Source organism: Rhinatrema bivittatum, chromosome 2 (assembly GCF_901001135.1).
Source record: "Rhinatrema bivittatum chromosome 2, aRhiBiv1.1, whole genome shotgun sequence".
In the NCBI taxonomy this organism is placed as follows: Eukaryota; Metazoa; Chordata; class Amphibia; order Gymnophiona; family Rhinatrematidae; genus Rhinatrema; species Rhinatrema bivittatum.
The window spans coordinates 82,440,606-82,453,439 of record NC_042616.1 but is presented as its reverse complement, the minus strand read 5'-3'; the positions used below and the strand labels follow the sequence as shown (position 1 = coordinate 82,453,439).

Sequence of the window (12,834 nt, the reverse complement as noted above, 5' to 3'; positions counted from 1 at the left end):
AAAAAAGGAACAGAGTTAAATCTTTTCTACAGAGTAATGCCTACTGAAAAGAACTATTCTACATGATCAGTTCAGTCTGTCATAACGTGTGTCCCATCTAAGGGAAATATTCTCAAGCACAAAAGGTATGAATCTGTATAATGGTAAATAGATAACGCATCTGTTGTCTAACAATTGGCTACATTTTGTTCTGTGCTTTGACAAGTTTTATGATGTAACACCTTGAACATTATGTCTTTCCCAAGCTGACAGCTGAATAAGCCTGTTAATTCTTTTCATAAATAGGTAAAATATGCTTATCAATTATAAAACTGAATGGAACATTTTTATCAAGAATATATCTTGTGCAAGTACCCTGCAATGGCAGTCATGTGCTGCCTTGACTAGTACTATTGGATCAGCAATTGTCCTATGTCCATCACTTTACAGTGTGTTATCTATTTAACTGCAATTATATACAGAATAATGAAAAAAATTATATAACTAAAGAACATACTGAGTCAGACCAAGGATCCATCAAGCCCAGCATCCTGTTTCCAGCAGTGGCCAATCCATGTCACAAATGCTTGGCAAGAAGCCAAACAAACAGATCCCAACCTACTATTCCTTATTAATAGCAGTTTATGGACTTTTCCTCTAGGAACTTACCCAAACCTATTTTAAACCCAGTTACACTAACTGCCGTAACCACATCCTCTGGCAATGAATTCCAGAGCTTAACTATACACTGAGTGAAAAAGAATATTCTCAGATTTGTTTTAAATGCCTGCTTGCTAACTTCATGGAGTACCCACTAATCCTTTTATTGTCAGAGAGTAAATAACCAATTTACATTAACCTGTTCAAGTTATTTCATGATTTTGTAGACCTCTATCATATCCCCTTCTCAGTCATCTCTTCTACAAGCTGAAAGTCTTTCCTCACAGGGCAGCCATTCCATCCCTTTATCATTTTGGTTGCCCTTCTTTGTACTTTCTCCAGTACAACTATATCTTTTTTGAGATGAGAGGACGAGAATTGCACACAGTATTCAAGGTGCGGTCTTCACCATGACAATTTTAGTAATCAGCTTGTCACCATACTTATGATTTACTGATTTCTACTAAGGTTGGGACAAACTGTACCTAACCATAAACATTAATCTTTGCCATGGACCTCACTGCAGCTCGATCTGTTGGTTTCCTGGATTCTCTCCTTGCTGCCATGCACAGAACAATACACAAAAGTCACCAACACCTCCCCTATCGTACCCTATTTCCTTGGTCTTTGGTTTTTCTTTCAGATCAATCTGAAAACAACCTCTATTAGAATATGATGCAATTAGTCTGCATTTGTAGCCAAATTAGAGTGTATTCTCCCATTTTACATCCCTTGTCTCACTCAGCTCAGCCACTGCAGTAACAATGCTCTGCTGGATCTCTGCACCAAGGCTCTTGCCAGAACCTTGCATTCATAGGCCTTTATTTTAAGCTGTTGATCGATTTTTTTTTTTTTTTTTTTATATATACACCTAAATAGAGCTAGGGCTGAAAGAAAATGCTGAAGATTACTTTAGTGGTTAGATTATGCTTATTAAGTGATTGGTTATTCTAGTTATATTTGTTTTATAGGCAATGATTGAGTACCTAGGAAACTGTTGATGTTAGGGATATTCTATTTTATTAGACAGCTGTCTTGATGTTTTAAATTCAATATTTTATTATGTTAAGCATTTGTGTGTACTTTTGTTACATAATGTTTCATGTATATAAAGCTCTGTACTGACATCCTTCTGTTGGTCTGCCACTATTCTGTATGCTGCTTTTGCACACCGCTTCAAGTATTAATTTGAAATTGTGGTCTGAAAGTTGGAAACAGTAAATAAGGTAATTAGGTCTCACTACTAGATGTCACTGGTGCGCAATGACTTCAACAAAGGCTATGAACACATCCTCTACGGCATCCTCAGTTGACCTGGGCAACAGAAGACCATACCCCAGGAGCTGAAAGGAGGTCCTCCTTGTCTAGGGACCTCCATTTTCAGTTTTTATTGTTCTATAATTTTTCCCCCCGGGAATTTAGCAAGGTTTATTATGATGGACAAAAAGTGTAGAAAACTAGATGAAAAAAAGTGATTCATTATTTTTCTGGGTAAATAGAGTTTATTTTGGTGTACTGAAGCCAGGACAATAAAACAGTCTCCCACCCACTCAGCAGTACCCACATCTCTACCCTAACCCCCTGGCCAGCATGTCCCTCTCTCTTCTTCCCACCCTCCCACAACAGCATTCATCTTTACTTGGTACCTCCAAGCTTCTCCTTAGCAGCTTCAGGAAGCAAGCTGCCGATGCTCTGCAGCACTGCCCCTTCTGCTTTTGTGCAGGGCCTGATGGAAAGTGCTTGGTGGATAGGGCCTGCTTCAAATGCATTTGTTTCACCAGACAGCAGGTACTTTGGCAGGAGAGCAATGACAGAAAATGCTGATTTCCCTGTGTCCTGCAATCTAACATCCTTCCATGTGGGGACTACTCGCTGATTTCTGTTTGCTGAACAGGTTCTCAATCTCAGCCAAAAAGCCAAGAAGAGACCATCATACATTTCAATCTTGTCTCCAAGGTCAAGAAACATGCAGTGAATTTTATGGACACTCCAAGGACTGGAATACAAAATGTACAGGGAGGCCAGACATCTCCCTTTTTGGTACAGCACTGTTTGGTCAGTATATGAAATAAGACTTTTTTTTTTTTTTTTAAAACATGGTTCTCAATTATATCTCTGGTAGTGGTTGCCCAGGAACTTAAAATATTGCTTAAGCCCTGGGGGCCAAGGGTCCACAGACATCACTAGTGTCGAAAAGTTGCCACCAGGGTTGGGAAGACATTGCAGGGATAGAGGCAACCTGAGGAGCTGCCAGAGGAAAGGCTGGGGGGTAGGGAAGGTCTGGTAAAGTGGAAAAAAAAAAAAAGCATTAAAGAAGGCAAATAAAGATTTATCCCCCCCTGGTTTCTAAAAATTATGACTTGTGCCTAAGTTTTCAAAAGTTTCCCACCCCTGATGTTCCTTCAGCCATCTGTCTCCTCCAGCCCCTTTCTCCTCCCTCCCCTGAAATATCAGTAGGGGGAGGGATGAGGGAGAGGTTGGAGGAGACAGATGGCTGCAGCTGGACCTAATTTTAAAACTATTAATTTTAATTTTAAGAAGTCTTTAGAACCTCTCCAGGATTCACACTTGCAGATCCATTTTCATCCATACATATATACAGTGAACAGAGGAACTGTAACTTTAAACTTCATTTTAACACCTTTACTTTCAATCAAGCCACTTTGGGCTTGTCAACCAGGTCTCAGAGCCTGATTATCTTAACTTCATTCACAGAGATAATTACAAAGCTACAGATAAATGAGTTTACATTAATGGCCATATTAAAATAGCTGCTTCTGGTGTTTGATCAGCTAGACTACAAGAGACCAGGAGAAGGGCTTTACCTATTACTAAATCTCTGCCATCAACAAGACCAGCTGAGACGAGCTCTTGAGATACGCCATCAGCAGTATCTGAAAGAATAAGAGACAGTGTCATCAATTTCATTATATAAACTTCACATCAGTCACTGGGGAGCTTAGCCCATCTTCAGAGTAAGCAAAGTGGTTCAAAATCTTAAAAGCGAGTTAGTGATTTTCTTCAGAACAGGAATTCTTACACTTTACTGCAGTCTTAACATCCAATGCTATCTGTCGGCAAAAACGTTCCCATTAAATGAAGTTTACAGTGACATTCAACTGATGAATGACTTAAGGCCAATCATCATCTCCCTCCCACCCTTGGCAACTCTTGTCCTATTCCTGTTCAGACAGCAGAGAGAAGTTCCTCGAAGCACAATACTGTGTTGGGTTTCAGGAGTGGGGGCCACATAAGGCAGGATAATTCAGCAGCAGAACTTTAAGATACATGACACTTTACATCACACTTCAAGTGAACCTATGATAATGGAAGACGTTGGCTTTTAGCTGTCAAGCACCCAGCCGTCACGTCCTATTATGATGGTTTACCACTTGCTTTTGCTAACTGAATTACAAGAAATATAAAGACAGATGCAGATTGGATTTATTGGTTTTTTTGTTTCCATCTGTTTAGTTTTCTTTATTTTTAGCTCTATTTACTTATATGCTGTGATCATAAATATATTTGTTTGGTAATGTTTCAGGAGACACTTTCCTTTCAATAGCTTTTAAACAGAATTAAGCCAGGACTCTTGTAACTTTTTCCAACCTCCTACATACAGTCAATGTTAGGTGGAAAGCGTGTGCAGGCTTGGCAGGGGTCCTGAAGTTAGAGTGGGACAGGTCTGTTATAAAATCCATCGAGCATCAGAGAATTAGTGCAAACAGAGGTGAGACAGCTGAATTTTAGAAGCTAATCCAGAAATGTACTGTACACAATCCAGGTACAGTAAATATACCATCTCAGTGTTTCATAAACTTAATCCAATACTTGAGCAATGACAGCTAATCAAGAGATACTGTTAAATGGAGAAGAAAATGCAGTTACCAAACAGGAAGGATATGCATTAGAAGAAAAAGCATTAGCAAGGCTTATTATCTAATTATACAATGGTTCTTTGTTACAACTCAGTCATTCCCCTAAATGTAAATCACGTCCATCATTTGTTATAGAAATTATGTTACAAGCAGCCCTGTGTAACACAAGCTCATGTACTAGATTTTAATATGTACTAGAAAATTGATAGATATTGTTGGTTGAATTATTATGAATCTCACTTTGTAAAAGTTGATCTACACTTGGAATGATGGTATATAAAATGTCTAAATAAACCGTATTCACACCTTAATTAAAAGAATAAACTTATGTGCAGTGAGGAAGGTGGGGAAGAACTGAGGAAAAATTTAACTTCAGAAACAGTGAATGTCAGTTGCACTGTGGAACCCAATTTTCCTCTCAGTTGACATTTCTAAGGGGCAAATATAATAAGCTGTGGGTTTAAAACTGTGCCGAAATTCAGCAATTTCTCAATGCGTAGGCTAAACAAATTTTGTCTAATGCAATAAGTTAATAGCATATGGATGCATCGGGAGTTTTAAGAAGTGCACTAACCCAAGTGTGTGTAAAAACATGCTTGGCATACAAATATGATTGTGCACATAAACCATGTTTTCTGCACCTAAACCCAGAGTACAGGTCCCAGTACCAAAGCTCAAGCCTCTGCCCACAGATTAACACTAGCCCTGGAAACTACTCCCTACCTAGGAGTTAAGTTTGCTTCCCTGAAAAAGGGTTCTCTGATCATAGCAGGCATGAGTTAGCTATAACCCGTGCGGTGACTTCATCTGATGGTGCCAATACGAGCCCAGCTCCTACAGCTCAGTAAAGACTGAGGGGCATTTCCCTGCCTTATGAGCTCCTCAGTCACTTCCAGAGCTTAAGCTTTAGCGAGGTAGTCTACTCTCTAGGAAGGTGCGTGGGTATTAAGTATGGCCAATTCTTCCTGTTTAAGCAACCTTGCTTTTGCAGACAAGCCAGGCATGAATTAGCCATAACACATGGGGAGCCCCAAGCTGAGTGCTGCAGTAAACCAATAACTTTAAAAAACAACTGGATCCCACCAGTGAAATGTAGCACCTGGGTGAACAGGCTGCACAGAACTGCTGGCCCAAAGTTACTGTCTCTTTGAGACATGCCACTCAGACAGTAGTGGGACGAAAAGGTGTGAATTTGATGACCAAGTAGCAGCTTGGCGTCTTAGAAACATAGAAAGTGACGGCAGAAAAGGACACACTTGCCCACCTTGTCTGCCCAGCAAGCTCACATCCTACATGATTCACAGACCGTAGGGGTCTGGGCCTTGTAGATTACTTGTTTGAGTTGTGTCCTGGTTAATTGGTTAAGGGTAATGTGTCACATCTGTAAGTCACCCTCCTTGATTTATATACCTATACTTCCTCTTGTGCTATTTGATTTACACTGGTACGTCACACCCCTGTGTTTGCTTGTTCTCACTTCCACCAGAGAGAACCTTCTCAGGCTCTGGCCCAACCCTAAGGAGCTCTCTACCACTCAATATCAAACCACCTCCAGATCCCCTGACTTTCAGAAAGCTATTGAAAGTCTGGCTCTTTTAAATTGCATTTGGTCCGCATTGGTAATGAGAGCACTTACTGTAAATGCCCCCCCCCCCCCTTGCCACCAAAACTGAATAACTTTATTCCTTACCTGATTTCTTCCCAAGCAGACCATATGTAGCCAATAGCCCACCTCAATCATGACTATATCTGCACTACAGTTCATTATCAGTACCGGGAGGGTCAGCCACATACCCATTCTCTATTATACAGTCATTAACCTACTGGACCTCTCCATATTGCACTCTGGGCTCACAGCATCTCTAGCAATTTAGTATTAGTGTATTGCACCTTGTTGCTATGAGAATCCCTATCACAGCAGTATGAGGGTACTGCTGTAATACTGAGCAAAGACTCAGTCCTTATGCCATTTGCACATGACACCTATTACTAAAGTGGATCCTCAATCAACAGTGGTACACCACTATTTTGTATGTATAGTTTATTTGGAAACAATCTACCACATTTGTTCTAAGTGGATTATAACGATCATATTCATAATAAGAATTTGCCATGTTGGGTCAGACCAAGGGTCCATGAAGCCCAGCATCCTGTTTCCAAAGAGGCCAAACCTGGCAATTACCCAAACACCAAGAAGATCCCATGCTACTGATGCAATTAATAGCAGTGGCTATTCCCTAAGTAAACTTGATTAATAGCAGTTAATGGACTTCTCCAAGAACTTATCCAAACATATTTTTGAACCCAGCTACACTAACTGCACTAAACAATTCTCTGGCAACAAATTCCAGAGTTGAATTGTGCGATGAGTAAAAAATAATTTTCTCCGATTAGCCTTAAATGTGCTACTTGCTAACTTCATGGAATGCCCCCTAGTCCTATTATCCTAAAGTGTAAATAACCGATTCACATCTACTTGTTCAAGACCTCTCATGATCTTAAAGACCTCTATCATATCCCCCCTCACCCATCTCTTCTCCAAGCTGAACAGCCCTAACCTCTTCAGCCTTTCCTCATAGCTGTTCCATCCCCTTTATCATTTTGGTTGCCCTTCTCTGTACCTTCTCTATCGCAACTATATCTTTTTTGAGATGCGGCGACCAGAATTGTACACAGTATTCAAGGTGCAGTCTCACCGTGGAGCGATAGAGGCATGATATTTTCCGTTTAATTAACCATTCCCTTTCTAATAATTCCTACATTGTTTGTTTTTTTTGACTGCTGCAGCACACTGAGCCGACAATTTTAAAGTATTATCCACTATGATGCCTAGATCCTTTTCCTGGGAGGTAGTTCCTAATATGGAACCTAACATTGTGTAACTACAGCAAGGGGTTTTTTCCCTCTATGTGCAACACTTGCACTTGTCCACATTAAATTTCATCTGCCATTTGGATGCCCAATCTTCCAGTCTTGCAAAGTCCTCCTGTAATGTATCACAATTCACTTGTGATTTAACTACCCTGAATAATTTTGTATCATCCGCAAATTTGATACCTCACTTGTATTCCTTTCCAGATCATTTATATATATTAAAAAGTACCAGTCCAAGTACAGATCCTTGAGGCACTACACTGTTTACCCTTTTCCACTGAGAAAATTGACCATTTAATCCTACTCTGTCTTTTAACCAGTTTGTAATCCATGAAAGGATGTCGCCTATCCCATGACTTTTTAGTTTTCTTAGAAGCCTCTCATGAGGGACATTGTCAAACGCCTTCTGAAAATCCAAATACACTACATCTACTGGTTCACCTTTATCCACATTTTTATTAACCCCGTAAAAAAAATGAAGCAGATGTTAGGCAAGTCTTCCCTTGGGTAAATCCATGTTGACTGTGTTCCATTAAACCATGTCTTTCTATATGTTCCATGATTTTAATCTTTAGAATAGTTTCAACTATTTTTCCCGGCACTGAAGTCAAGCTTACTGGTCTATAGTTGCTCGGATCACTCCTGGAGCCCTTTTAATATTTGGGTTACATTCGCCACCCTCCAGTCTTCAGGTACAATGGATGATTTTAATGATAGGTTACAAATTTTAAACACATCAGAAATTTCATTTTTGAGTTCCTTTAGTACCCTAGGATGCATACCATCCGGTCCAGGTGATTTGCTACTCTTTAGTTTGTCAATCTGGCCTATTACATCTTCCCGGTTCACAGTGATTTGGTTTAGTTAGTCTGACTCATCACCCTTGAAAACCATCTCCGGAACTGGTATCTCCCCCAAAATCCTCAAGGAAGCAAAGAATTAAGGCCATTGCAGAAAGACTAAATTATCTTCCCTAACATCCCCTTTAACCCCTCGGTCATCTAATGGTCCAACCGACTCCCTCACACGTTTCTTGCTTGGGATATATTTTAAAAAGTTTTTATTATGAGTTTTTGCCTGCCTCTATGGCCAACTTCATTTCAAATTCTCTCTTTGCCTGTCTTATCAATGTTTTACACTTAACTTGACAATGCTTATGTTTTATCCTATTTTCTTCAGATGGATCCTTCTTCCAATTTTTGAATGGTTTTTTTTTGGCTAAAATAGCCTCTTTCACCTCACCTTTTAACTATGACTAATCATTTTGCCTTCCTTCCACCTTTCTTAATGTGTGGAATACATCTGGACTGCGCCTCTAATATTGTTTAAAAATACAATGTCCATTCCTATTGAACACTTAACCTTTGCAGCTGCACCTTTCAGTTTTTTTCTAACTATTTTCCTCATTTTATCAAAGTTTCCCTTTTGAAAGTTTAGTGTTAGAGCTGTAGATTTACTCATTATCCCCCTTCCAGTTATTAGTTTAAATTTGATCACTATTGCCAAGTGGCCCCACCACCGTTACCTCTCACCAAATACTGCGCTCCACTAAGAATTAAATCTAAAATAACTCCCTCTCTTGTTGGTTCCTGAACTAATTGCTCCATGAAGCAGTCATTTATTACATCCAGGAACTTTATGTCTCTAGCAAGTCCTGATGTTACATTTACCCAGTCAATATTGGGGTATTTGAAATCTCCCATTATTATTGCACTGCCAAATTGGTTAGCTTCCCTGATTTCTCTTAGCATTTCATCATCTGTCTGACCATTTTGTCCAGGTGGACGGTAGTATACTCCTACCACTATACTCTTACCCAACACATATGGGATTTCTACCCATATAGATTCTGAGCATTTAGTCTCTTGTATGATCTTTATCCTATTGGACTCTATACCCTCCTGGACATAAAGTGCCACACCCCCACCAAGTTGATCCTCCCTATCATTGCAATATAATTTGTACCCTGATATAGCACTATCCCATTGGTTATCCTCCTTCCACCAAGTCTCTGTGATGCCAATTATGTCAAACTCATCATTTACTGCTATACACTAACTCTCGCATCTTACTTCTTAGACTTCTGGCATTGGCATACAGACATTTCAAAGTGTGTTTTTTGTTTGTATTAACCTGCTTTTCAGTTGTAAGAGTAATTTGGAAATCATTAGATTTGGTGATTTTTTTACATATAGGTACATGGGCTAAGTTTTCTTTTATTGGAACCTCTCTGTTGGGATGCCCTAACTCTCCTGTTTCATTAGTATTCTTCAAGGATACATTGCACCGAACCATGCAACCAGTGCATTTCTATTCAATTTTTTATTATGCCTAATCCCAACCCATACTGTATTTAAACTGGTTTACGCTTGTCTGACCCCTAACCTGGTTTAATATGTATTGTATTTTTGAGGAACTGAACTTAACCCCTTGTATTCTACCCCATATTTGTATTGCATTTAAACTATTATTGTATTTTCTGATGCCTGTTCTTTATTGTTGCTATTTTTGTATACCCATTACAGAGCCTAATCCAGTGCCAACCTATTCCTTTCTTCAAAGGTCGCATACCAGTCAGGTTTCCAGGATAACTTAATATGCATGAGAGATTGAGGCAGTGTGCATGCAAATCTAACTCATGCATATTCATTAGGAATATCCTGAAAACCAGACTGCTTTGTAAACTTCCTTGAACTGTACAACCCTTGCCGTAACCTACTCTAACATACTTTCAACTTATTTGATGGAAAAACATGAAACAATTCTCCTCAGCTTGTTGTGGGTATTCTAGCGGACAAAACACTAAGATTAAGAGAGTTTATGAGGCTGTGGCACATGTCATGGAAGAAATGTGCAATTAGGATTAATAGGAGGAGCAGATATCTTTACTGATCATGCTAGAAATAAAAGCAGCTGTGGTTATGTTGTCTCAAAATATTTTTCATGAAAGTATTAATACTTAATTATAAAGATTAAAGCCACACCATTATGGCTACTGCAGATACAATAAGTCAAACAAATGAGAATCAAAAAACTTACCTCTCCCTGGGGTAAATTCAAATCGAATATCATTGAGTTCCTTTCTGGAATTCCTATTGAAAAGAACATTAAGAAGTAAAGGCCTGATCCGATACCAGTTTCCTTAAACAATTCTGCCGACGCACTTATTCTAGAGCAGTAATTAATGAGTGCGAACTTACCATGCTGGCCAGACTGAACTGTTTATTTTGAGAACAATCTCTGTATAACGGGGAGAAACATACCAGAAAACCCTCAGTCAATCCAGCTCTGGGAGATATGCACCCATAGCAAAGTGTCCATAGCCAGCTTTATGGATTTTACTTACAGTATTCTTCATGTTACTGAACATTTGAATATGCTACAGGAGAAGTATTTGTGCACCGTGTTAAAATGATTGTTGTTTTTTAAAAATGTGGAATATTCTCAGGCAGGTTATGACTTTTTTTTTCTTTTGGAGTCTAGGGAAGAAAGGAAAGACAGCAGGAAAAATGCCAGTAAAGTGAGATTTGTTGAAACGGCTTTATCTGAAACTCAAACCAAGACAAGTAGGTATATATATATATAGTGTGCTTTGCTTTCAAGAAGTACGCACGCAGACCCTATTTCTTGCATTCGATACCACACCATTTAAGGACCTGGTTCTTGTTTGCATGGAATGGCGCCCATATACCTTTCCTTTGATTTTCTGTTACCTCCCTTCCTGACTAGTATTCTCCCACTCCAGGATTGTCTCTGTGGTCCTGTGTTTTAAACAAGCCACTTCTCATTTCCAGGCCCTTCCCTCCTACCTCCGTAACAAAATTCACCATAATGTTCAGGACTCTCTCTTATTGCCAGTCTTCCTTTCCAGTCCTAAACACACACGTTTTTCCACTCAACTATTTCACTGAAGTCCTCAGCATGCACCTTTATTTTAAGATCCATTTCTTTGCATTCCTGTGTAAGGGTGCCACAAATGTTAAATGCCTATCAAGGCAGTCAGTCTCTACGATAGCAAAATCTCCACTGTAATGATTGGTTATAGTGTTTAACTTCACCGTGAAATTCCATGTGAAATGATGTTAGACAAACTCAGCTCTCTCAGATTACAACAGGAATTGAAAATGGGACAAGTTTCTTCTTACTGAATGAGAAAAAAAAATATTTTGGCCTGCTGGGTAAAAAAAAATAGCCAGCATAAAAAAGGAGGAGAGAGAAAAGTGTTAATGAAACTCTAGCTTTGGAACACAAAGGATTTCAGTGTTATAATCCACCATATGTAATCAGAAAATAACTACTTACATTTTTACAATTTCATCTGCATCCTAAAGTGGCACAGTGCTCTGTCACAGCTCGAGGGCAGGGAGAGGAGGAAGGGTGGGAGAGAGAGTGGAGGAACTGGTGTAGGGTTGCATGTGGATGTTGTATGCTTATCTAACCAAAATAATCAACTCAACCGGGAAGACTGGATGGGTCACTTTGGTCTTTCTGCTCTCATTTACTATGTTCTATACCGCTCCCTCTCTTAGCGGACGCTTTCGGAACTACATGGTCCCCCTCCTTCCATTTCCTGAGGGCTCTTCATTTGGCAGAATTACAACAGAGCCTTCTGACTGTAAATGGACAAACTCATTTTCCCTGTCACTAGTGCCAATACAGTTCACATGCCTCACCAGTTAAAAATCTGAGTCAAGGAAATGTGTTGCTAGTCTATGAGTCCATTAGTTCCTTAGACAGCAGTCATATATACTAGAAAATGGTAGCAAAGTCACAACTAATTCAATCCCTGACAGCATTATCTATTGTGGGAAAGATACCTCCTCCATTCAGGCTTGAGTAACCAAGGACATTTTAACAAAATCTTTAATCATTTCAGTAGATATATCAAAAGGACAATGCAGTCCCAGCAATATTAAGGTATTACTATTACAGTAAAGCATAAATACATAGAAATGTATTCACATAACTGCTCAAACACGATGCAGTGAGATAAAACCAGACCCCAAAAGCAGAACCTCACTACATAAATAAAATTAAAGAATATCACAACTGATGGAGGAATAGATTTCAGAACAAGATGAAAGCAAGCAGCTTACACCACAATGTTGCCTGAAATGCTTTATCAGTCCAAAATACCTTTAAAAGCAATTAGATCTGCAGAAAAGAGAAAATGTGATCTGGAAAACCCACAGATCAGCTCAGTGGAATCGTAAGAGAAAAAGCACAATTAGAAAAATGCCAAAAAATATTCTGGGTCAGGGCTCCTTAGGGATTGGCAGTCATCCTGCCGTTTTGAGAAATAACCTGCAGACTTAAAACAGCTTCCTGTAAGAATGTTTGGGGACAGTTTAGCAAGTAAAAAACAAGAGATATGGCAGGGAAAATGGAGAACGGGACCAGAGAGGGCTGCAACTCAAGACAAGATGGAACCAGAACAAGCAGC

The 12,834-nt window shown here is 39.4% G+C and overlaps 1 protein-coding gene across 4 annotated transcripts in view; it reads right to left on the bottom strand.

Moving 5' to 3' along the window:
* Positions 1–12,834, bottom strand: part of OXSR1 (oxidative stress responsive kinase 1) — a 330,066-nt gene that overhangs the window by 9,238 nt on the left and 307,994 nt on the right. For all 4 annotated transcript variants that reach the window (XM_029588379.1, XM_029588380.1, XM_029588381.1 and 1 more), the window contains 2 exons: positions 10,431–10,483; positions 3,465–3,533 (listed from right to left, as the gene is read on the bottom strand). In XM_029588379.1, the coding sequence (XP_029444239.1) occupies positions 3,465–3,533; positions 10,431–10,483 (122 nt within the window). The remainder of the gene's footprint in view (positions 1–3,464; positions 3,534–10,430; positions 10,484–12,834) is intronic.